General features: G+C 48.8%; 4 protein-coding genes across 4 annotated transcripts; 3 read left to right on the top strand and 1 right to left on the bottom strand.

Annotated features, from left to right (window-relative positions):
- Positions 1-462: 462 nt before the first annotated feature.
- dazap2 (DAZ associated protein 2) lies at positions 463-4144 on the bottom strand. The gene is made up of 4 exons (XM_068744414.1): positions 4032-4144; positions 3004-3122; positions 2678-2926; positions 463-2557 (listed from the first exon to the last, which is right to left on the bottom strand). The coding sequence occupies exons 1-4, from the start codon at positions 4042-4044 to the stop codon at positions 2429-2431; spliced, it is 510 nt and encodes a 169-aa protein (XP_068600515.1). The 5' UTR covers positions 4045-4144; the 3' UTR covers positions 463-2428.
- A 1960-nt stretch (positions 4145-6104) lies between these two features.
- On the top strand, positions 6105-11012 carry pou6f1 (POU class 6 homeobox 1). Its single transcript, XM_068752252.1, has 11 exons — positions 6105-6158; positions 6595-6639; positions 7213-7405; positions 7488-7627; positions 7837-8062; positions 8288-8490; positions 8570-8698; positions 9632-9871; positions 9944-10079; positions 10164-10332; positions 10667-11012. Exons 1-11 carry the CDS (start codon positions 6105-6107, stop codon positions 11010-11012), a joined length of 1881 nt encoding a protein of 626 aa, XP_068608353.1.
- A 2284-nt stretch (positions 11013-13296) lies between these two features.
- tfcp2 (transcription factor CP2) lies at positions 13297-18149 on the top strand. Its single transcript, XM_068744867.1, has 15 exons — positions 13297-13418; positions 13709-13857; positions 14055-14131; positions 14238-14343; positions 14433-14539; positions 14710-14862; positions 14962-15072; positions 15174-15262; positions 15380-15428; positions 15530-15623; positions 15837-15927; positions 16044-16153; positions 16808-16950; positions 17055-17106; positions 17197-18149. The coding sequence occupies exons 1-15, from the start codon at positions 13297-13299 to the stop codon at positions 17232-17234; spliced, it is 1491 nt and encodes a 496-aa protein (XP_068600968.1). The 3' UTR covers positions 17235-18149.
- A 2150-nt stretch (positions 18150-20299) lies between these two features.
- On the top strand, positions 20300-22358 carry csrnp2 (cysteine-serine-rich nuclear protein 2). The gene is made up of 4 exons (XM_068750493.1): positions 20300-20643; positions 20715-20977; positions 21100-21396; positions 21459-22358. The coding sequence occupies exons 1-4, from the start codon at positions 20484-20486 to the stop codon at positions 22284-22286; spliced, it is 1548 nt and encodes a 515-aa protein (XP_068606594.1). The 5' UTR covers positions 20300-20483; the 3' UTR covers positions 22287-22358.
- Positions 22359-25385: the final 3027 nt, after the last annotated feature.

Here is a 25385-nt window from a genome sequence, read left to right as displayed (position 1 = left end):
TATATGAGAAAACAAAAACAAACATGCATTTCAAATTTCCAAAATAACCTTTATTCTAAACTTACATTTTAAATTTTAAGTTTAGTATAAAAAAGTTAAGTGCACCTAAGTTCCTTTCTCCCCCCCCACCCCTCAAAGTATTCCATCTTTGACACTCATCTCCTTTAGTAATCTTAAAAGATGGAATGCGTACCAAAGCCTATCACATCACTCCAGCACATACATCTATGTTTTTGTTTTGCTTTTTTTTTTTTTTTTTTACAAAAGATTGTAAAGAGAATCCCTGAACTATAAATGTCCATAATCCCTCAACAAAAGGGGCGTTTCTACTCGCTGGCTGTGGTTGGCGTAGCATCGGATGGTCAGCTGTAGTTTACGCTACTTCGTATTGCTGGAACGAAGCCACCATTATGCTGCTTTACAAACTATCAGAGCAGAGATGGGGAGAAAAAACACACACACTCATTTGGATCATATATATTTTTTTAAAAGCCTCGATAGTCGCGGCCTCTACCGCTCCAGGGCCGGATGAAACGGCGGCGTGAGGGAGGATAAAAGAAAACCAAGCCATGGCTGTCAGCGAGGATACGCTTCCAGATCCCGGCTCATTCTCGAGTATCGCTGAAATCACTCGCCGGCGGCGACGGGCTTTTGTATTTATCGAGGCCAAAGCTATTAAAACTTACGGGGAGGTCGGATACCCAGCAAAACTACTGAAGCTGCCAGACATCAAAGTGAGGAATATATACAAACGATGGTATCTAAAATAGACATGGGGAAACGTCGGATACCGTACGGAAGCATGGAAGAGAACGCGTGTGGAGACTCCAAGCTTACGTACAGCCCGACAGTGACGCAGCCCCTTCCAGGCCACCGGGACGGCCGACGCTGCTCATCAACGAACTAAGACTCAAATAAATTTTGTTAAAAAAAATCTCACAGCTTTCTTTAAAAAAAAAAAAATCATGACATGAGAAATTCGAAGGAAGAGAGCAGGCCCGCGTCTGCGAGCCGTCAGATGTGCTTAGCAGTGCATCCCAGATAAAAAGTGTTTAATAGTACATAGCAAAAGGTGCAAAAGTACGCAGAGAATCCGAGATGCGGTTACACAGAGTGAACACAACGACACGATATGTTTGCTTTTAAATTGCAACCAGAATTTTGAGGTCACAACCAAACCACAAGTCGACCAAAATCTGTGGCACGACCAGCCGATTGGTTCTACTGATGTTCTTCCACCAACTGCTCGTGCATAGAACTGAAAGGACAAACAATGAAATGCTGACATTTTTTTTTTTTCAACAAAGTCTCTTTAACCTTTTAACATGTCTACGGTGAATAAATACCAAATTTACTGTGTGAGAAAGCAAATATGAAATCTACAGAACAAAACATCGTGTATAAATTCTGGGTATCCGACTGCGTAGAAACAAGAACCAAAAAAAAAAAAATGTTTTTAATGTTACACCAACCACACCTTCCCATTTGACTTTCTATTTGGATTAACTTTAAATTTCTTTCCTTTAAGTTTACTGAAGTTAATTTGCCTTAAATTAGGGCTAATCCCGGTGCCCTTAGGCAGTCGACTACGTTCATCTACAAGTTGCCCACAAGGTACAGTATACCACTTTGGATATTGCATGAAATCTAATTATTAGCTTTCGCTTGATTTAATTTACAAGCGATTAAACACAAACATCTTGTCAAACAGATGCTTCGTCGTGCAACAAATTTGCCGTGGTAATTTGAATACTGTGCAAAGGACAAGACACCTCTAGCTTCTTTTTTTTGTTGTTGTTTTGCATAGTCGAGATGCATTTCCTCTCGACTCTCCTACTGGTATTTACATAAAACCGTTACACACCAACTAATTTTAACTACACTAAAGGTTCGCCCCCCAAAAAAAATGACAAATGGAGATTTCTCTTTTTTTTGCACTTTCACTGCAATTTTAGAACTGTTTTTCACTTTCACCAAAAAGCGGCTCAACTAACTAATGTGCATCTGGTATTTCAACATTTCACTTACATTGCGTTTCAGGATATACAAGAGCATTTTTTTTTTTTTTTTTTAAATGGAGTTTTAGCGATCTATTTGATCTGTGGAGACTCGGTCTCAGATGCCTGACAGAAATCCGATCTGGAATGACCAAAGAGGTTAGATCTGGTGAAGAACGATGGAATGAATTCTACATATTAAAAATTTTGCATTTGTTCTCTCCAGGCAGTCATTATTTGACCTCCGGGTCAGAAGTGGAGTACTGTACCTTTCACAAGGGCGCTAAAATATTACATTCCATTAGGTGATATCAGTATTGTGGCTTGGCCAAGCAGCCTGAAGAGGGAGGCATATGGGATGGGGGGAAAGAACTGGGGCAACATTTGGGATGGGAACAGGGTTTAGGCATGAAGGAAGAGTTGACTCGCTGTTACCAAATGGTATAACCCCCACTGGATCCACCCATGAAGAAGTTATTCTTGCGCTGCGTCATTACGACATTGGCACCTTGCATGGCGGCCAGCTGAGCCGCATTGGGTGGATGTCCAGGAGGTGGGGGCTGGAGAAGAGGAGAAACAAGCACAGCCACATCTGGATGGAAGCTTAGACTTGGCAGGCAGACTCAGAAGGCCCGCAGCTGAGCGACAGGCTAACCGCAACGCTCCGCACAGATACTCACTGGGATGGAAACGCTGCTGCCCGTTGTGAAGCGAGCACCGGCGTCGAAGCCGCCTTCCACCATCACCGTTGACCCATGGGGGTACATGGCTCCCATGGGGTAGTAAGCCATGGGGACATTCTGGCCCACCGGCCCAACAGACATGTGCGGCTGCATGGGCATGAACACCTGAGCGCCAGGGTAGGGAGAGGACATCTGAGGCAGCTGGCCAGGCACCTGAGATGGAAGCACGTATCTGGGCTGGTATATCTGCAGACACGAAGACGAGATGTTAAAAGGTGTTTAAAGCAGCTTACAGCCGTACGGACACACGACTGCGATGTTACCTCAGAATATGCAGGTGGGGTGTCTGTGTAGGGGGGAGCCTGAGGAGACATTTGCATAGCAGGGGGGTACACAGCTGCAGAGCTCTGCTGAGGGTACACAGCTTGCTGTGGATATGATCCTGAAAGACAGCATTTAACACGGCCATTTAGTGAGGGGGGGGTACTGCAATAGGAATATTTAGGCAGAAAAAACGATTATGATATGACAAGGAATACTGCAAGTTCTGCAGTAACAACGTATTCTCTTTAAATGTAGAAGTGCAGATGCTTTGGAGGGAAATGAGTTTGATTTTAATTAAAATAAATTACAAATAGGACATATGAAGCTTAAAAGCATTTAAACAAACATCTAGACTGCGATGGAACTAAAACGATTCGATTATTATTCCATTTGTCAATTGAAATGTCAATGGAAGAAAATTAATTTTGTTTTATTAATTAATACTTTATTTAAATGAAAAGAAAATGCATTTTCGGCTCCCAAATAGAAACTAAAAAAGCATTTAAGGCTTTTAATTAGCATTGTGTGCTATTTGCTGATATTTGCTAGCCCGATCAAATATTGAGTAAATAATTAGCATTAAAATGACCCGCAGTTTCAGGTTTATAGCTCAGACATTTGTCCTCAGGCACATATTATAGAACATAAATGCCGTATATCAGAGTGCCATTACAAGATGATTATTGTTAACCGGACAGATCCTGATGGATAAAAGCAAAATCCAGAGGAATCCGATCACATTAGCCTGCGTGGGGGTTAAGCTAGCTTACTGAAAATACGCGAAATGACATATTAATGTTACAACGATATAAGGTGACAGTAAATGTAGTCGTCCAAAATTAAATCATGCGCCATTTAATGTTGATTAAAGATCAAAGTCATGTTATCGTCCGTTTATCGTCTAACATACGTAGCCGAACGCCGCCTCCGACGGCCGTAACGGCGTCTCTTAATATCCGAAATATAACGTCAGGGCCGCAAAGCGAACATTTTTACTCGTTACATAAAAAGCCGTCCGGCTAAATACCTTTGTTGTTCATGGTTCCGTGTTGATCTGGACACCGGGGGACTCTCGGATTAAACGGATCTCTGCGTATCTTGTCACGGCCTTATAGCAGTTACGGCTTCACAATCATTCACTTCCTTGTTTTTCAGCCTCTTGTTGTTGTGGAAGTGATGACGTAAGTCGTTCTCGATCGGCGCTTCGATGCGCAAAGGGTTTTATATGCGCGCGCGCCCCCTACTGGTAGAAGCGAAGAGAAGTTCGGGAGTGAACGGAGGTTTAAGATTTAACTTCAGGGTCAAATATGGATGAGAAATAACACACCAGGCAAAAGCATATTCGCGGATAGATTACATAATAAAATAAAATAAAATAAAAGAAATACCTAACACGACTGGTGATATTTTGTGAAGAAAGATAAGGTTCAAATCAATTTAGGAAGAGCAGCAATAAGAATAAACAATTACATTATTTAAGTGGTTACACAAAAGAGAAATTAAATAGCGGAAACTGAGACTGAATGATTTGGCTTTTTAGTCTTTCTTTCAGACATTATGTCGGTTTTATAGAATAGGGCAATTGCAATTTTTTTAATTGTCCGTAGTAAAAAAATAAAAAGGTGCAGTTAATTATTTAAATACCTCTGTTATCTTGTTTTAGGTTTAACAAAACAAAACAATCACGGTTCAGTTGTCTTCAAATTTTTTAATCAGGCACAGGTTAGTCTCACCGACAGGGGTCCTTGAATATTTTATTCACTTTGAAACAAACAAACCCGAATGTAGACACGATAAGTCAATAAATACCTCTCCAGAAATGTTATGAAACCATCAGAAAGGCGTTTTATTTGAAATAAATGCTTCAGAATTGTTTTAAAAACTGTATACATAGATAGTTCACCATTTATAAACACTTTCGTCGGACAAACAGCAGTATTAAGCAAACATTAGCTTAGCCTTAGCAGCACAGCTAAATCTTCGCCTCGTCGTGCCCCCGCTTTTATTTGAGGTACGTCCCCTTTAAGAGAACCATGGCACCGCTTCAGACCAGGCAGACATTTTTCAATGCAAGATTTCTTTTCTTGCATAAATTATGTTCATGACGTAGTGAAAAAGGCCGATTTTGTGGCGTTTTTCCGCTCGCGTAGGATATTGTGAGACACGTGAAGGATCTCCGATGATCTGAAGTGTTGCAGAAAGGACATCGTCATTAAATATTAAGAGCGAGGAGAGCCTAAAAAATTGCTGCCCTCTTTATCAATGCAAAAAAAATACCTCTTTTGTGTGCAGTCACAGCGCCCGCCTGGGAGCTGACATGAATTTCTAATCATGTGTCACCGAAACAAACTGTGACAAGGACCTTTATGAGGGCGAGGGATTACGGGAAATAAACTGCATTCACGCGGTAAGTGGAATATAAGAACCACCGCGGACTGTCCGAGCCTGCTCCGCTCGCAGAAGCAGCGAAACGGCGAGAGGAAACGACTTTCGGTTAATATGCAATGGTCGTAATTAGCATAATTTATATATTTATGATAAAGAGAGGTAAATGCGTAATATTCCGTCTCCCGGGACGGGCTGAGACGCCTCCAGCCGCCCGGTACTCGGTGGCCGGTGTTTGTCTTCTAAAGTGACCGACGCAGCGGGACTTTTGTTGCAGGATTGGGGGGTGGGGAGCCCGTCAACACCCGCTGAAGTTTTGACTCGTCCTCATAGCAGTAGGAAATGCTCCATCTTGAATCTCATTTCTGATTAGTGCAGAATTTGCACCCACTTCATGCGCACGATCTGCGTTTCCTTTTTTCCCTTCACGTTTTCTGCACCTTAAACGCAACACAGTACGGCCTCTTTATAGGCCCCTCCAAATAGTCTGGCCCTTCAATGACAGCAATAACCATCAATAAAAAATAAATCATAATAATAGTCCTCTGCATGTGGGTCTGTTTTTACCAGCGTTTGTCCTTGCAGTGTTCAAACAGCGTGGAACTTTCTACCCGCCTCCCTGGGACGGATGTGGCGGATAAATCTGATCGGATTTTGCTTTGATCAGTGTTTGTTTTCTCAGAATGACGGGACGACCAAGGCGGCGCGGCGAGCCATGAACTCCCAGGATCTCCCTGCCAAAGATGCCCCGCTTACTGTCAACGAGCAGGTAAGGCTCACCTGCGGGTGGGAGTGCAGTGAAGGCCCCCCCCCCCCCCCCACCGTATATCACTGGGATGGATTAACTTCCACACAAGTGCATTGCGATCCGGAATCACCTTTGTGTTTCACCACCTGCTCACTCTGTGCTTGTGAGGGAGACGACGGCCTACTCTGTGCTAAACCGTCTTCTCTCTCACACCTGCAACATTCTGTGCAAACTGAAAGCGACGCTCTTTGCAGGTGCACAAAGAGGTGCTTTGAAAGTATTGCTTGAGCTCGCCGGCTGTGTTTTTGCTCTTACCATTTGCATCTCTCTCTCTCTTTTTGTGTGTGTGTGTGTTTGTGTTGTGTGTTTCGTCTTTTGCTCATTGTGTCCTAACATGTGCTCGGCTTCTCTGTACTCCGTAGCCATTCACTGTCTGACTGCAGAAGTCTTTTTTCAGCCATTTAAATCCTGCACTTTGACATTCCCTGCCGAAGACGTCCAGGTATGCATCCTCGTCCCTCTGCCTGCCTTGTCTCTCTGCACCTTGTCCTCCAGTCCAGGTCGTCTCGCTGCGTCTCCTCTAGTGTTTTCATTGATGCGTACTGTGATCGGGGGTGGATTCTTTTTGTTAAATTTATCCACAAAATCAGACATGGGCAAACTAAGGCCCGGGGGCCATATACGGCCCGTTAGGCTTTCCAATACGGCCCGCCGAACTTGTCCAAATAATATCATTAAATAAAATTTTATTATAAACCTCATTCATTTGACATTTTCCCTGTAATGTTACCTGTAAAAGGCCAAATCCTTTCATGTAATGGCTTTTTACATGTCATTTATATTAGTTCACGCAAACACTCCATCCAGCTGTTCCTGGCCCCGCCCCTCTGTCAAATTGCAGAACCCATTGTGGCCCGCGAGTAAAAAAGCTTTCCCACCCCTGCACTAGATGTTTCTTGAAGCATTTTCAGTTTCACAAACTATCCAGACATTTGTAATTTATTAATCTGTTTCCTTCCCTGAATAAAAGATGGAGGATTGATTACATTCCCGTCTCCTTGTCTCGACTCCGTAGGTCATCGTGATGTCCGGCCACGAGACCATTCGTGTGCTGGAGGTCGAGGTCGACACGCCTCTTCCGTCATCGGTACCGCAAGCGAAGGATGAAGGCAAACCTGAGGGGGAGGCGGCTCGCCGTGCGGAGCGACCTGAGGCCGCCGGCGCCGCGCTGGACGGCCTCGCCTTTCCCCAGAACTCTGGGGGGGCAGGTAAATCAGGGTCCCACTAGAAGAGAGAAAGGAAAACGATGGCGAGCAGGCGATCGCCGTGACACCTGTTGTGCTCCTGCAGTGCTGGGCGAGCAGCAGCAGGTGGTTTCTGCAGAGGCCGCCGCCCCCGCCCTCCACACGCTGACGCCCGCCGTCCCCGTCGGCGTGTCGCTGCCGCAGCCCCAGGCCGCCGCGCCCATCGCCCTACAAGGCTGTCCACAGGTACGACTGTGACCCCAGCGTAGCGCACGAGGACCCGGTCGGCGTTTCACGGCCTTCATGTGTCACTTATGCATCAGGTTGATTAGTGTCACGCCACGAGACGACTCCAGGGTGACTTTATGAGCAGGAAAAACTAAACCAAATGTTTGTAGCAGTGGGAGGAGCTTCAGCAGCGTTGAAGCAAAGCTAACGTTTCATGATGTCGCTAGCTGCTGACCCAGGAGAGTTTGGCCACCCTGATGACCGGCATGATGGCCCAGACGGGATCCCTGGGGCAGCCCCTGCTCATCCCCCTCAGTGTGGGGGGCTCCCTCGCCGGCCAGGGCGGCCTGGCTGTCCTCACGTTGCCGACCACCAATGTAGCTACCCTCCCGGCGTTCGCGGCCGCCACCGCGGCCGGAAACCTCCTCAAGCTGCCGTTCGCCGGCCTTCAAGGTAAAACCGCTGCGTTTGTTCAGGCGTGCTTCACGTCAGCTCTGTGGTTAGCGCTCGTTAGCTCGCTAACCCGATATGGCGAACACTAAACCCGCTAACGAGAAAGCGTGTTTGCTTCGTCTCTGTTAGCTTGTCCCTTATGGTCGCACGTGTTAGCAGTGCGGCTAATGTTAGCTTGATTACAGAACCATAACAGACGGTACACCATCTACCCCCCCCCTCCAGCGGCGACGGTCCTGAACTCGGTCCAGCCTCAGACCATGTTCCAGCCCCAGGCGGCCTCCATGCAGCCGGTGATGCCGACGGCGACGACCGACGGGCAGATGGCGGGAGCCCCGGCCACCTCGGCCGCCGCCGCCTCCGTCTCCCAGTCCAACATCTCCGTGGCGGCGCTCCAGACCGCCGGGCTCTCCATCAATCCTGCGATTGTAAGACCGCTCTGCGCTTGTCGTCACGCGGGTCACGTTGGTTTTCGCGTTATTTACGTCATTCTTTTTCGCCGCTCAGTTCAGCGCCGCCTCCCTGGGAGCCCAGCCCCAGTTTCTCAGCTCCCTCGCCTCCACGCCCATCATCACCAGCGCTATGTCCAGCATGGCCGGCATCGCCAGCCAGATCATCACGAACGCGCAGGGACAGGTGGGTGTGGCGCGAATTACAGCAGCAGACTCCGCCGCCTCCACCTGCTCTGAGGCTGAGGTTGCTCCTCCCACCTCAGTGGTTGGATAAATTGAAATGCTTTGCTGACAGTCGAGACAGACTCTTCTTTACACTTCGGCGTCCTGCATTGATCGGTTATTTTCCTATCGGCATTGATCGAGACAGAACTTCACTGGAGACGGCGCTCGTCCGTCGGTCGTCCGTCGGTCGTCCGTCGGTTGTGCAGCGCTGCTGGTTCTCACAGCGCCTCAGGAAGATGCAGGAAGTACCGTCGTACATACAGATGAGATGCACTGGCCTCGAATGCCCCCTCCATGGAAACGCATTCAAGTCGGCGGATACGAGACGATCAGAGAGATTGATGAATTTAACAAAGTGAGAAAGGTCCAAGAGGAACGGTGGCAGGGCTGAGACGCCGTTTCCAAGGGAGACCGGTGGCGCCGTATTTACACACATCCAGACGCAGACGTTACACTTGTGCAAACTGGGTTTTTTTTTGGGGGGGGGGGCTTTGCAGAATTTGCATCCTGTATGAAAGCGAACGCACGCAAACAATCACTTCCTGAACAAAACTTCAAAGTCTCTTTTTTTTATGGAAACAAAAGTGAGTTTTGTTGCTGAGCAGGACTTTACATCCTGTTGCGTGCGACCATTTAACACCACGGATGTCGTCATGCATATTGATTTGTGTGCGTCGCGTTTCTGTTCTCATCAGAGTTACAGAAAGTCAGTCGAGCTCCAGGCAGTTTCTCGAGAAGCCGATTTGTCCTCTCTAAACTTCCTGTTTATTGCAGCTCACTGGAATTGGACTTCTTGAAATGCGTCATTTATTCCAAAGAAATGGTAAAAAAAAAAAAAAAGATGATTTCTCTCCAGCCTGTTGAAAGTTTGACCCAAACCAAACACTTGCAGGTCTTAGGAACCCTCCCGCTGTTTGTCAACCCGGCCACCTTGGCCGGAGGCGGGGCCACGACCGCCCTTCCCCTCCACGGTCTCCAGATCCAGACCGTCACTCCGCAGCTGCTCCTCAATGCCCAGGGCCAGATCATCGCCACGGTGGGGAACGGCCCCGCGGCGATCGCCGCCTCTGCTGCGGTTCTGTCCAAGGCCGCCGCGCCGCCGCCGCCGCCGCTCGCCAAACCCAGCGCACAGGTAGACAACCTGCAAGCTGCTTGTGTCGACGGACGTCTTGTTTAACCGTGATTATCATTCCCTCTCTCCCAGGCTTCGGCGGCGGCCGCCACTCAGCCGCCGGTTGTCATCGCTCCGCAGCCATCTGTGATGAAGAGCGCCGCCGCTCTGTCCTCCACCGCGCCCATCGGCTGTGGAGACGTGTCCAAAGTGGGCCACCTCGTCAGCAGTATGTGCACCTGCTCTTTGTGTCTAAACATAGATCCGGTTGAAGTCGGTAGATATTTCTAAGCCAGGCCTTTCACAACGGCAGAACCGCAGCAAGTCGGCGGCGGCGAGGAGGGCATCAATCTGGAGGAGATCCGCGAGTTTGCCAAGAGTTTCAAGATCCGCCGGTTGTCCTTGGGGCTCACTCAGACGCAAGTGGGACAGGCCCTGACGGCGACCGAAGGCCCCGCCTACAGCCAGTCTGCCATTTGCAGGTAAAACTCTGCTCCAGTTCATCTCAAAGGGTTAAAAAGTACAATTTTACATTAAATTCAGATGTTAACTGACTTGTTTGTTTCATCTGTATCAAAAATGCAGTTTAATTTGAGTGTTAGACATGAGGGTCTCTCGAAAAAAAATCTCAAACACTTCCTCTAACATACATTTAATGATTGATCCATGGAGATGCTGCTGTTTGGATTCAATGCCCCCTAATTCAGAGCCGAGACCAGCTTCGATGCTAAGCTAAGCTAACCCCTTCCTATAACAGTCCTGTCTTTATCAGTGAAAATGTGGGCTCATTTGTATTAAACTTTTTTTGCATTGCAGGTTTGAGAAGCTGGACATCACCCCAAAGAGCGCCCAGAAGCTGAAGCCGGTTCTGGAGAAGTGGCTGGCCGAAGCCGAGCACTGGAACCAGAAAGGCCAGCAGAATCTGATGGAGTTTGTCGGCGGGGAACCGTCCAAAAAACGCAAGCGCCGCACGAGCTTCACGCCGCAGGCGATCGAAGTCCTCAACTCTTATTTTGAGAAGAACGCTTTGCCAACCGGCCAAGAGATTACAGAAATCGCCAGAGAGCTGAACTACGACCGAGAGGTTGTGCGAGTTTGGTTCTGCAACCGGCGACAGACGTTGAAAAACACGAGCAAAATCAACGTCTTCCAGGCTCAGTAGCGTCTCGGCGGCGGCGTCTCATCCTGGAGGGGGGGGGGGGGGGGGGGGGTGCCGCCGGCCTTCTGATGCTTTAGTAACGTTTAACGCGGCAGCACAGACGGAGGTCGTTGTGAAAACAAGCGAAGAGGATGCCGAGTCAGTCTTCTGTCGACGAGGAGGTGACGACTTTTAAACGTTTGACAAGCTTTTATACGAGAAACGCGAAGTGGCAGTGAATCGAGTCACATTGATTTTCGGCGCGTAGCTGTCACTTTGCAGCGAGACGGAAACCTGGACGTGGATCTTTTTACATTTCCAGCTGCTCGTTTATTTTTACATTTATGGAGAGTTTGTATTGCACGAGCAGCTCCGCAAAGAAATAAGATTCTGACAGATGAAAGTAGACTCAAAGAAAAGCAATAGCCTGTAAAGAGCAATGCCTAAAAAGGACTTACGAGTCCTGAGTATAGCAGCTTAATTTTTTTTTTTGAGGGGGAGCGGGAAATCACAGATTTGGGATTTTTATTTGTATTTTTTAATCGATAATTTACAAGATGAGCTAAAGATCTGAAATCTTGTTTGGCTTTAAAAATGTGTCGCGCTTTTGTGCTTTGAAATTCCAATGCAGGGTCATATCTTAAGTAGCTTTGGCTATTGTGTGATTCTACAATCGTAAAACATGTGCACTGCAAATCCACATTCTGTATGTGTAAGGCAAACCGTCTGATACCCTAAAAGGGTTTTACCCCTTTTTTTTTCTTATGACTTGTCCCTGAATTGGTTAACAATCCATCAGCTGCATTTTTTCAAATTGGCTTAAATATAATTGCAATATATAAGGACTTAATTTGCCTATTATGGCCAGAGTTTTACTAAGCTTAATATTGATTAGATTAATTAACCTAATTAAAACAAGTATAAACTGTTCTGCCGCAGAACGGTTTTTGTGATTATGACTTTTAAATTGAAGTCTTCGCATGGCTTTCTTCATCTTTGCCACCTTTTTGACAATTCTTTGCACTTTAGTGACAGAAGGGGAAAATAAAATAGTTTTAAAAGGGTTATGTGCTGTGCAAGGATTCTGTAATATATGTGAGAGAAAAAAATGTTTCATGTTCTTGAACAATATTTTGCGTTACAAAATGTGGTAGTAAATCCACTTGAAAAGCAATGGCAATTAAGATCAATGTAATTTTTATAAAATTATTTTACATCCTGAAAATTGACATTAAATGTTAAATAGTGCAGATTTTATGTAAAGACTAAGAACATTATGAAATCGTTGAGTGAAGGAGAAATTAGTATTGCTCTAACATGTGTTTTACCTTCATAAATAAATACATATATAAAACTGCTTAATATAGTAAGTCATCAGTAGTAAATGGAAGAACTAAAATTACCATTACAATAACTCAACAATTAATCATTTGACTTTGGGAGGCACAGAAATACCGCAGGTCATGAGAAATAGGTTAAAAAAAAAAACCTTGTCATTTCTTTTCAGAATAAACTGTCTTTATTAATGAATACTTGTTTGTGTGTATGTCTTTATATACTTTTATTTGGGTTTGCTCTAGTTAATATTGATTATAGGCCAGAGAGACTCTACTGTATTTGTATACAGTATAGGAATATTCATATTTTATTGTAGGTGTCATGAACCTTCACCACCGCTATTATAGAGTTGGCGATAGTGAGCTAAAGTTTCTGTTCTAGGTTTAATATTAAATGCGAAGAAAACAAACCGGAAATGACGGCAGCTCCTTTTCCTAACGGAGATAGATAAACAAACAAAAGCAGGAAATAATTTTACCAATATTTTGCGGGCTGAATCTGTTTTAATGTGTTTCTATTCACGGACAAGTTCACCGTGAAAGCATTGTTTAACTAAATCCAGAATTAACAAGTATAATCTTCACAGGCTAATTTAGCTAGCTTTCTGGCGGTTAGCTCGACATGTTTGTTTTAGTGCTCGAGCCAAGGAGCGCGACGTGATGGAAATGACACGCCGCAGTGCTAGAGACTGACCCCGCTTTCATTCAAAGGTAGGCTCTGTCTATCTGGTTGCACGTTGATATATAACTAGATCATGAGAAGATGTGTTCATGTGTGTTATCTAGTTATTTAATTCACACGACCTGCACATTTTAAGTGTGTATGCCCTCCATTAAACATCTATATAGGTATCCGGCGTACACACATGCCACGATGATACCCTAATCATTTAACGTTATCCTCCACAGGCTGGAAGGTCGTAGGAACCGGGTAGAGAAAGGGGTTTTAACCAGATCTCCACATCGTCACCATGGCGTGGGCTCTGAAGTTGCCTCTCACCGATGAAGTGATCGAGTCCGGTCTGGTCCAGGACTTCGATGCCAGCCTCTCGGGCATCGGTCAGGAGCTTGGTGCCGGGGCATATAGCATGAGGTGATGTCATTGTCTTGTTCCTGAAATTCTCATGTTGAGAGGAGCGATGAGGTCCTGTCTGGATACTCGGGTATTTATTCGTGCTGCTTTCATGGCCTGCAGTATAATAAAAAAGAAAAACTGCAAAGCTGACCTACTCAATAATAACCCATCAGGCAGTAATATATATATATATATATATTACTTTACTATATATATATATAAATACATTCTCTGTGAGCTCTTTTATGGAAAGGAAATGGTGCTTATGTCATAACTTGTCTTATCAATGGCTTTCTTCTGTTCTCCAGCGATGTGCTCGCCCTCCCCATCTTCAAGCAGGAGGAGTCCAACCTGCCCCCAGACGGCGACAAGATCCTCCCCTTCCAGTATGTTCTGTGCGCCGCTACCTCGCCCGCCGTTAAGCTGCACGACGAAACGCTCACCTACCTCAACCAAGGTCAGCATCGGGATCCCACCGAAAGCTTCCGCCGCGCCTTTCAGTGTCGTTGACGTTCCAAACTGCTGAATCAAAAGCCAATGATTTGACACGATCCTTTCACAAGATGCGGAACTCGTTCGTTATTGTGCCGTAATCTGACTCGGCACCACTTCAAAGACTTCCTTGTTCCAGCTGAATGGGGTTTGTCGCTGCAGGTCAATCTTACGAAATTAGAATGCTCGACAATCGGAAAATTGGGGAACTTCCAGAAGTCACAAGTAAAATGGTGAAGGTACGTTTCAAACATGCGCTATGTAGTTGCCCTGGTAACCGCGTTGGCTTCAGTAGGAGTAACATCTGCGTCTAATTATGTTTTTAAAAAAACCCTTGAATTTCAGAGCATCATCCGTGTGGTGTTTCACGACCGGAGGCTTCAGTACACGGAGCACCAGCAGCTGGAGGGCTGGCGCTGGAACAGGCCCGGGGATCGAATCCTCGACCTGGGTGAGCGTCGAAGGAGAACAGGATGCTGTCTGGTTATTAACACCGACTTGGATGACAGTGGGGATGTTTTCTCTCTTGATCCATTGCAGATATCCCCATGTCCGTCGGAATAATCGACCCCAGGGCTAACCCTACTCAGCTAAACACTGTGGAGTTCCTTTGGGACCCATCAAAAAGAACCTCGGTTTTCATCCAGGTAGCGTGACAGGGCTCGCCGCTGTTTTACTCCCATCATTCACGAAAGCATCACGTAGCTCAGCGCTAACGCGACACAACTGCTTAGTTTTGATTTCACCGGCCTAAGTTGTGTTTTTAGCTCGTCGCTCATGAATGGACTTCATCTTTTCGTACGCTGTCCCCCCTCAGGTTCACTGCATCAGCACCGAATTCACCATGCGGAAGCACGGAGGAGAGAAGGGCGTGCCTTTCCGCGTCCAGATCGACACGTTCAAAGAGAACGAGAATGAAGAGTACACGGAGCACCTCCACTCTGCCTCCTGCCAGGTCAAAGTGTTCAAGGTGAGGGGGCGGGGGCGGGATGAAATATTGATCGACCCCCCCCCCCCCCCCCTGTGACCGCTGGCTGAAATGAGCCCCCCCCCACCTGGCCTGTTTCAGCCTAAAGGTGCAGACAGAAAGCAGAAGACCGACAGGGAGAAGATGGAGAAAAGGGCCCCGCAGGAAAAGGAAAAGTACCAAACATCCTACGAAACCACAATCCTGACGGAGGTTAGCATCCGAGCGTGAGCGAGCGTACGAATTAAGAGCGAGGTCCTCAAAATGAGAATAAAAAAAAAAATAAGGTGACCAGCTGTTTGTTGTGTCGCAAGTGCTGCCCCTGGCCTGAGATCACGTACGTGGACAACTCCCCGTCGCCCGGCTTCAGCAGCACGCCCAGCATCTTCCCGGTCGCAGAAGGGTGAGCGACACGTTCACGCGGCGTTCCGATGCGTCTTCGCGTGGGGGGGGGGGGGGTCACGGTTTCCCACCTGGATGTTAGCGGCATCGTTTTTTTTTTTTTTACCCTTTCGTTTAGGAACGGATCCCCAACCCCGCAGCCCGAGCCTGTCGTTCCAGTCGCCGACGTAAGAGCCGGAAACTCCTCCTCCTCCTCCTCCTCCTCCTCGCCGAGTGTGAATTCTACGGTTTCGTTGTACGACACTGATATTTAAACGCTCCGCAACAGAACTTGTCGCCTACTGCAACGCCGCAGGACGCACAGCAGTGGCTCCTAAGGAACCGCTTCTCCCCCTTCAGTCGGCTCTTCACCAACTTCTCAGGTCAGACACAAGCGCAGGTTCTTTTTTTTTTTTGATGAGTCATGAAACGCCGGGACTGAAGTCTCGAAGCTTCTCCCGTCATATTTAAGATGCTTTGATAGTTAGCATCCCCTCCCTTTAAATGTTTTGCTCACGGGGAGCACACGGGGGGGGGGGGAGATTAGATGAAGTCTCTGGAGAGCTCCTAACATCTGCTTCGTGGCCGTTTCCCAGGGGCGGACCTGCTGAAGCTGACCCGGGAGGACGTCATCCAAATCTGCGGGCCGGCCGATGGCATCCGACTCTTCAACGCGCTGAAGGGACGGTGAGTCCTCCGCGGTCGAGTCCGCTCGGGCGACGTACGATTCGCCTCGCCGACGCGTCGGATGCTGGCGTGCACGCCTCGGGCTCTTTTGCGACGTTCTCTCTGTGGGTTTCCAGGGTGGTTCGCCCGAGGCTGACCGTCTACGTCTGCCAGGAGTCTCAGCAGACGCGGGAGCAGCAAGTGAAACACGAGAACGGAGACGCCGCCGCCGCCAACACTTTCTTCGGTCGGTGCTTGTGTTTGCTACAGCAGGCGGTAGAACGGAACAGGGTGACCGTATCCTAGCAACCGCGTTCTTTATCGCCGTCGAGTCGTCGCTGGATGAAGGACGTGTTGTTTGCACTGAGCGTTGGATAAGAACATCGATACCATCATCACGTCCGTACGCTATGATCGTTCCTGTCGTCGTCTTGTTGCCATGGAGACTCTAGAACGTCGCTGAAGCAGCCGTATCTGACCTAGAACTGGTTTGGCAACCTCATTAAAACAACGCTGAAACTTGTTATCTGTACACAGAAATAACATTGAACAGTTTTGGTTTGTAAAATGTATCTCCAAGGATTTAAATAATTGTTTAAATTAATTAAGTTAACAACAAATAAAGGAGCGCTGCTCTGGCTAACGGCGAGCTGCTTGTTCTCAGCTAATTCACATCAGATAAATCAAATTTTTGAGTTTTTCTTGCCCGTTAAAGAACCTTTCTTGCAAATGTCAAGACAATTCAAAGGTTTCCTCGTGGCTAACAGAGAAAACAATATTTTAATGCCACTCTTTGGCTATGTTTGTACTAAGCTAAGCTAACCGGCTACAGGCTTCCTCAGGAATCATACATGAGCTCGTTCACTGCATAGACATGAAAGACTTCTCCGTTTTACTGCAGTTTATCACGCCATTTACCTGGAGGAACTCACATCCGGCGAGCTGACGGAGAAGATCGCTCAGCTCTTCAACATTTCACCCCGACAGATCAACCAGATCTTTAAGCAGGGCCCCACTGGGATCCACGTACTGGTCAGCGACGAGGTAAGGCCGCTCAAAGCCTCTGTTCTCGACCTCTTATCCAGGAGTCGTTTCAGATGCCCCCCCCCCCCCCTTTCTGAATGTAACACTTGCCCTCTTTTCATCAGATGATTCAGAACTTCCAGGATGAAGTCTGCTTCGTATTGGACACAATGAAAGGTGACGCTAACGAAAGACGCTCGTTTATCCCCTTGAACGTTATTTACAATAGCGCCCTCTCCTGCTGCTTTTATTTAATTTTTTTGGCAGATGACACAAACGACGGCTACCACATCATCCTGAAGTGAATTCTTTTGGGCGATGGCGTCGCTGTTCTCTGCTGATCCAATCAGCCCCTCTCGAGCTGCCTTACCTGTACCTGGAATACGTGGAAGTGCCCTGTGAAACGTGGCGAGGCAGCTAGGAGGAACCCACCGACTCTCTACCTTACTGGCTCGTTGTTGTGGGAGCGACACGGCAGCCGACCGTTGTCTCCTACCGCCGGCTTTTATTTTATGTCTCATCCTCGAGGTTCGTGACACGACAGCTGTGCTTCTGTTTTATTTTTTTTTAAGCCAAATCGTTGTTTTTCGTCTCGGTACGAAGCCAACCGCCTAAAACGATGACGGAAACTAAAATGCGCGCGGACAGAACCCGAGATTCAGCCTGTGAAGCATCAAGAGTTCACGTCTCTGTGGCTCGGTGGCGTTCGGCCGTCCGTACGGCGTCCGCTTCGACCGGACCGCAATCACAGCCGCATCAGGGAGAGCCACGAGGGCGGCGCCGTCGGCGATCACGGCATCGATGGGAAGCAGCTTTCGCTGGTTTGGGCTGTTGCTTTCCAGCCCTCACAGTTAGCGTGCAGCGCCTGATGCTAGTCTAGATTGTTTGCTTTGAATCGTGAATGACGATGGAACGCCGTGTTTGTGGTCACTGTGGCAACGCCCGCCTCTCGTCCTTGCGCTTCCTCCTCCTGTCCGTCGCCTTTCATGACGTTTCATTTGTGTTACCTTCCAACAGTATTTGTAAATAAGTCATCATTTTGAAATGTTTTTATAATGAATTATGTGTTGAGACAAAATCCTTTCGACATGTATGCCTCTCTTTGTTGTTTTTGGGCGGTACCGCTTCCAAATACTAATACCTGTGATGAGCTGCATGGAAGAACGTGTTGTACTGCTAACCCTAACCCCATCTCATCACCATTATTAAAATACTTACTGGCCGCCATCTGTTTGTCGTCTGTCGCCGTTTGATGCTGCAGAAACGATCCAGCCTCCATTATATCTTATCTTGGCATCAGAACAGCTCGGGTCTCCAGAGATAAAGAAAAAGAAAAATACGCATTTGTTTAATCACCGCTTTTATTGCATCTGATTATTACAAACAGCTGGTAAATATAGTTCACCAAAAAAATCCAACGCCTCTGCACGATAAGAAGAAAAAAGGGAAAAAACGTCATTTCCCAGCATGCTCTGGCGCAGGGTCTGCCTGTGACGTCACGCTGAGTATATATACAGCAAAGGGGAAGCGATTCTTCCTCCATTGTTACATTGTGACAAACGGGGCCGGGAAGAAACGGGCTGGAAAACCCGTTTCTCTCCTCGGAACATTTGCGGTCGTGGAGAGAATCAAACCGAACCAAACCGAACCGGCGTAAATGCTTCCGAAACGGAGAAGGACCAGCCCGAACCGGACCGAACCGAACCCGCCCCGGTTATAAACGAACGCGGATGTCAGCGGGTTTCTCCATCGCGATCGTTTCAAGGCTGACGTCCACGAGATAAGCCGGTTTCATATTTACACCGCAAGCGAGATGTTGTGCGTGTGCGTGCGTGTGGCGGCGGGGGGGCGGCGGGCGGCGCAGCTCGGACGCCTCTCCTTCTAACAGAGAGGCATGCAGCGTTCCGGTGAAGCCCGCACGTCTCCCCCGCACCAGAACAATGAGCGCGTAGCCTGACGGGCGGTTCGGGTCTGGTTCGGGTCCGGTTCGGGTCCTTCCGGGGAGAGTCGTCTCGCTGTTTCTGCCCCAGGTGAGAGGCTTTGGGTTTTCATTTAACGGGATGTTAGTCATTCATTGCGCGTGAAGGCGCGTGCACGTATCCCTTTTTTCTTTGTGCGCGTTGAACATTTCGGATGTAAATCCCGTGTCAGTCTGCTCCGTTCCGTTCCGTCACTCTCCACCACAGGGCGCCTCCATCCTCTGCGTGACGTCATCACTACGTCATCTCCATGCATCTTCAGAGGACAAAATGGATGATGTAGAAATGTTGCATTCCCCTTCTCTCATTCCTGGATGGTTAACTCCTTTTGGTGACGTCACGTGTCGGAGTGACGTCGCTGTCTGCAGGAAGTGACGTTTCAACCTGGTCTCCACACCTCCGCCAAACATTTCTGTCTGAAGGAAGGATTAGAGAAACGTTTGAAAAATGTCTGCTCTTCCCTTCCGAGACTTTTCTATAAAACATCCTTTCCACGAAGTTTAAAATCACTTCTTTGTGTGGCTGATTGATTGATTGATTGTTCTGATTGATTGGTCTGCCCTTTGGCATCGCAGCCTTACAATCCTTTAATAAAACACATTTCTGTATGTATCCGATCTGGATCTGGATCGTCGGCCTGCTAACAAACAGACAAACTAACAGAACAGGTCACATGACCTCTGATCAATCGGTTTCTCTGATCGATCCCTCCTTCTCCTTCTACAACAGAGTTGGGGGAGAGAATAAACCCTGGTTGCCATGGCAGCAGCTATGCTTGGTGTGTGTGTGTTGGAGCTGGAAGCAAACTGATGTCACCTTTTGTTCCTGCAAACTTATTTTTTCCTCACAGAAACTGTTTCTTCCAGAGGATCCGGCTCAGGTTCTGAGTGTCTGGTGTTCTGTAATCGCTCTGATTACAGCGCCACCTGCTGGTTAATCCTTCCTATGAGGAGGACACGGAGGACATGAAGGATTTGTTGCTAGTTCAGTCGAGTCTTCAGAGTCTTTTTATCCAATCCACTGTCATTTTTTATACGACACAAAGTTCTCGCTTTTTAATTTGAGGTTTTCTAACCTGCGAGGAATACAGAAAACCTGCCTGGTGTGTTTTTTTCCTGGAATTAAAACTCTTAAAATAAATATATTCCTTCTCCCTCACTTTAAATTCCAAACTAGGCGAATACCACAAATAAATAAATGTAACTTCCTTTCTTGTGAGGTCAGATTCTCACTGTAACGACCGTCCATCGTTTTATTAGCGTATCGGTGACCGCTCTCATGTTAGACTAGAGCTGAACTTATGGACGGCTCGCGTTTCTAATTCCTCCTGGATGTTTGGGGTGATTCTAAAAATCTGAAAATTACAATTCTTTTTTAATCATGTTGTCGCTTTTGGGAAAAATGGCCACAAATGAGGAGATTCAGTTCGAATTTCGATTAAGTAATGTGCAAAACAAAAAACTGAGATGTCCACAAATGAAGACGCCGGTTTAAGGTCGACGGCTGAATCTCTCCTGCTGCGCCTCCGTCACCCGCCTCCTTCTGCTCCTCCGCCCCTCCAGACACGCCGTTTCCATGGAGGCGGTTCCCCCCCTCGGCCTCAAACGCAGATATGAAGAGGTGGACGGCGGCTCCCCGTTCTCCACGCCCAAGGACTCCGACGACGACGTCTCCAGCAGCGACGGCGCCGACAGCTGCGACAGTCTCAACCCCCCGCCCGGCGCCGCATTCACCCGTAAGGATCCCCGCGGGGCTGTGGAGGCGGCACGCGAACCCAGAATGCATCTAATGTCTCCCCCCCCACAGCCACCTCCATCCTCCGACGGCACCGGCCATCGCCGGCTGGGAAGCGGGTGCGTTTCGACGTGGTGACGGTGTACTACTTCCCCCGGCGGCAGGGCTTCACCAGCGTGCCCAGCCAGGGGGGCAGCTCCCTGGGGATGGCGCGTCGCCACGCCTCCATCCGACGCTACACGCTGGGCGAGTTCGCCCACGAGCAGGAGACGAGCCACCGCCGCACGCTGCGCCAGCACCTGCGCCAGGAGAAACTCGACGCCCGCAAGATGACGGTAGGACGCGGGTTTTCCCGGCGCTGCGCGGAAACCGATCGGCTCGCAGGCGCCTGGTCGGGGTCACACCAGCTGTAGGATGCGTCGCTATTGGCTGGTTTCACTCGCCTCGTTGTCCTCAGCTGACCCGGAACGGCACGGTGGCGTGCTCCCAGGCGGACCTGCTGACTCTGGACGACGTGTCGGACGAGGACCTGGACGTGGACGGGGTGGCGGTGGACGAGTGCTTCTTCCTCCAGCCGCTGCCAACCAAGCGGCGCCGCGCCCTCCTGCGCGCCTCCGGCCTCGCCCGCATCGACGCGCGGGAGAAGGCGGAGCTCCGAACCATCCGCCTCTCGCGGGAGGAGTGCGGCTGCGACTGCCGCCTGTATTGCGACCCCCGCCGCTGCGGCTGCAGCCAGGCGGGGATCAAGTGTCAGGTAAAGGAGATGTAACATGTTGCCCCCCCCCTTCAGGAAGTCACGCCGCTCTTCCTCCGCAGGTGGATCGGATGTCGTTCCCTTGTGGCTGCTCGCGGGACGGCTGCGCTAACGGCGCCGGACGCATCGAGTTCAACCCGCTGCGGGTCAGAACCCACTACCTGCACACCATCATGAAGCTGGACCTGGAGACGAGGAGGACGCCGCTCCGAGGGGCCGGGGGCGCGCCGTCTTCCCCGTCCTCCACCTGCCCCACGTCTCCGGACTTGTCCTCGGTCGCAGGCCTGGACTCGGAGCTGGAGGGGAGCCAGGTCCAGACGGTGTTGGAGGTTCAGGACCTCCTGGAGCGGGAGAACGAGACGGCCGTGCTGCACCTGCAGAGTGCGGAGGAGCAAGAGAGGAGGGAGAGGGAGGAGGCGGAGGGGGAGGCGGTCCGGCCGGAGCTCGGCGCCGGCGGTCTCGTGGAGCTGCCTGAGCAGGTGGGGGTACCGGGAGTGGAGCGGGTCCTCCTGCAGGGACCGTTCCCTACAGGAGCGACGGTGCTCTGCATCACCAACGACCAGGAGGAGGAGGAGGAGGAGGAGGAGGAGGAGGAGAGGCCCTCAGACCTCCTCAAAGACTCCACTTCTCTGCTGTACTATCAGCTCAGTCCCTTTGAGACCCGGCCCCGAGAGGAGGAGAGTCTGGCGGGAGGAGACGAGCCCGAGCAGTCGAAGGAGGAGAAGATCTCCTGCAGGCCGAGTGTGGGCGAGCCTTTTAACGGCGTCGTTCTGCGCTCAGAGGAGGCGGGAGAGGAGAGACCCTCCGGGCCGAAGCTTCCGGAGGAGGCGCGCCGGCTGGCCGCCTCCTGCTCGGAGGGAAACGCGGCTCCGTTGCCTCCTGAAGTTTAGTCTGAACTTCTCTGCAGATATTTTGCACAACAGTTTCAGTTGCAATGAACACACGTGCATAGCTAATATTACGCCGACCCTTGGGTTGCGCCGCGCCGCCGTATCGAGAGACTCGGCAAACGTGCGCCGCAGCCGAGCGAAGAAGAAACTGACCTAATAATCCTGGAAATACTTGTTTCGTGTACTGTATATGCGCCGCAGCGTGAAAGCTACAGTCGAGGTCGCAGCTTTTTTTATTGATCCGTGCGTGAACCGGCGTTACCTGCCGTCGGATTGCCTTTAATATTCTTTATTATCTCACAGAAGAAACGTCGTTTTGTGGATTAGAGTCCATTTTAGTGACCGTTTGTTTCTTTCGTTCAGACGGCGTCGCTCGTAACGCGTCATCGCGACGTAATAATAGACTTTCCATTCACTTCTTTTTTAACTTTTATTGTGTTTTAACTGTGTGGAAGTGACGACTGTGGATAAATGAAGAAACTGTTTTTTTTTTTATTATAGTAAAATAAAATAACTTCCCGAAATGCAGGAAGTACGATGTGACGCCAATAATCCACGAAGCGGATTGGCGACAAACATAATTTTGTGTTAGATATGTACTTCACTTTGTCTGTGTGTGTGTGTGTGCGTGCGCGAGCTGCGTGCATGCTCGTGTATAAGTACTGTTTTATGAAAACATAAATTAGGAGAGGAGATATTTTATTCCTGAAGGTGCTGATGTTATGAATCACTGAAGAGGCGGTAACTATTTTAGGATGATGGAAGGATATGCACTGACCGCTGCGCCCCTTGAATGGGGACGCGCGGCGTGGAGTCCGTGAACGCAACCGTCTTTAAACGCCTCTTCTAAGCTGCGTCTGGTTCGCGCCGATGTGCGTAATTGTGCCGCGCTGCTGTTGATCAGACGTCTGATGTATTTCTTTGCCTTTAAAAAAAAAAAAGAAAATGGAAAAAAAATGTCTTGACGTTGATCTGAGTTGCGCCAAAGCGGCGGTTTCAAACCTGCGACCGGAGATCCGTTGCGTGAAAAAAAGAAAAGAACTAAAACACACACTTCACCGCTAGCTGTGATGTTTCTGCGTGTAAAAAAAAAAACGACCGATGACTGACTTCATCGAAAGAGCTGGGAAAACCAACTCTCGTGCTGTTCCCTAAAGTGGACATAACGTTTTTATACAAAAGCAAAAAAAAAAACCCCACAATAAAATAATTTTTTATAAAAGAGACAAGGTTGTTTGTTTATTTTCTTAGGTGATGCATACTTTCCTTTCACACTGGGAGCGGAACTAGTCTGACTCCGTTTGGACACTAGAGGGCAGCATAAACCCAAAAGGATCCGTTTAGTCCCGCCGTCCCTCTGACGTCATCTTACTTATGGAAACCCTTTCTTTCTTTTTTGCCTTTTACTCCTGAAGAGTGGAAGAATTCACCTTCTGGAGAGCCTCACCCAAATATTTGTTCTCTTCTCTTCAATAGCAGGAAGTGACGCCGTCTTCCGTCCGTTCGCCGCTGGCCCGAGCCGGATGCGGTCTCTGATGAGCGACCTTTCCCCGGTGGAATCCTCATCAAACCAAATGTCGTCCCCTTTCGACTCGTGGTCGGGCTGAGAGTGGGCTCACACACGCGTGACACGCAACACACGACCTCTGGAACCATCTGAGAACGACGCGTGTCGTCTGTTTGACCTTTTACGACCTTTTGCTTTCTATTGTTTGGCGTCTGCAATGACCGGAAGTGCTCGACCAGGGGGGGGGGCGGCAGTGGATGATGGCGTCCATGAGCCCGTGGAAAGATCTCAAAAATCTATTTTAAAACAAAGAATGCTCGAAGCCTTCTCGTAACGCCTTCACAGATGTTTTACCCGGGATTTGATTCTACTGGTGTCCAGACAGAAGCCGTCGGGCAAATGGGCAACTGAGGAGTGACGTATGGGGGGGGGGGGGGGGGGGGTGGAAAGTTGCCAGGTCAGTCTGCTGGTCTGAAAGCGCTGCTCCGGAGCCTGGAAAGAATGATCCCTCTCTCTCTGTGACGCCGGCGGTGATGTCATCATTAGGCGCTCACCCAAACCGACCCGCTTTAAACGGCTCGAGTCATAAAACGGCCCTCGTGGGATCCTCGATCGTGAAAATAGACTAAATCCCCCAAGACGTACAGAAACGGGTTTGAATGCGTAAAAACAAAAACCAGACTCGTGATGTCATCAGGCGTGATGTCACCGCCATGGTGAGCAAAATGAAAGCGTCTCGTCTCGGGCAGGCGAGTCAAAGCGGAACCAGAAATCCAGCTGTGGACGCACAGCTGGATGAGATGTGGCGGGTCGTGTTCCCGAACAACAAACCAGCGTGTCGTTTGTGTCTGTGCAGATCTCTCCTGGTGCTCCGTGTTCCCTGTAATAAAACATCCCTTCAGGCTTTAGCCCAACATCTGGCAGCGTTCCCGGCTTTCCTCATGATGGAAGTTCGGATATCTTGATAGTTAACGGCACCTCACGTGAATGTTTTCTGCCTTTAACCCTGGAGAGGAACGCGGTGACTTCATATCCGAGCTCTCTGCAGAAGGAATCTTCTCTGGGGATGCGTTTAATTTATGTCGGAAATGACTGCTCCTCTTCCTCTTGGGGGGGGGGGGGGGGGGGGGGCGGTGAGTAATTTGGGTTGTTTGATTCGTCATGAGTCTAATTTAAGGTCTGACCAACCGAGCAGATGACATCAACGGACCAAAGGTGTGCGGGGCGGCTTTGTTGGCTTTGTTGTCATGGAAACATGGATGCTGAAGTGTGTGTGTGTGTGTTCAGGGAAGGCACTTCGGAAGCTGGAGGGGTGTTTTCCACTTGTGGAATAATCAGAACGTGTTTTTTGAACACAGGAAACGTGCGCTTTGCTTTGCAGGTGCTTTGTGTTTTCAGCTGCTTCTTATTCCCACAGCTCAAATTTAGAAATTGTAAAACATTTTAACATCACATGTGCTGTTAAAATATGACACTAAATGTTACCCCCCCCCCCCCAGAAGAGAATTTATCCCAGTGCTATTTTCTACATGCCCTGTCACTGGTGCCGTTGCAAAGCAGGAATCGGAGCGCCGGTCTCGAGTTACCGCCGG

This window comes from Brachionichthys hirsutus, chromosome 2 (assembly GCF_040956055.1).
Source record: "Brachionichthys hirsutus isolate HB-005 chromosome 2, CSIRO-AGI_Bhir_v1, whole genome shotgun sequence".
In the NCBI taxonomy this organism is placed as follows: domain Eukaryota; kingdom Metazoa; phylum Chordata; class Actinopteri; order Lophiiformes; family Brachionichthyidae; genus Brachionichthys; species Brachionichthys hirsutus.
The sequence above is the reverse complement of the archived record's forward strand: the minus strand, read 5'-3'. Positions and strand labels throughout refer to the sequence as shown.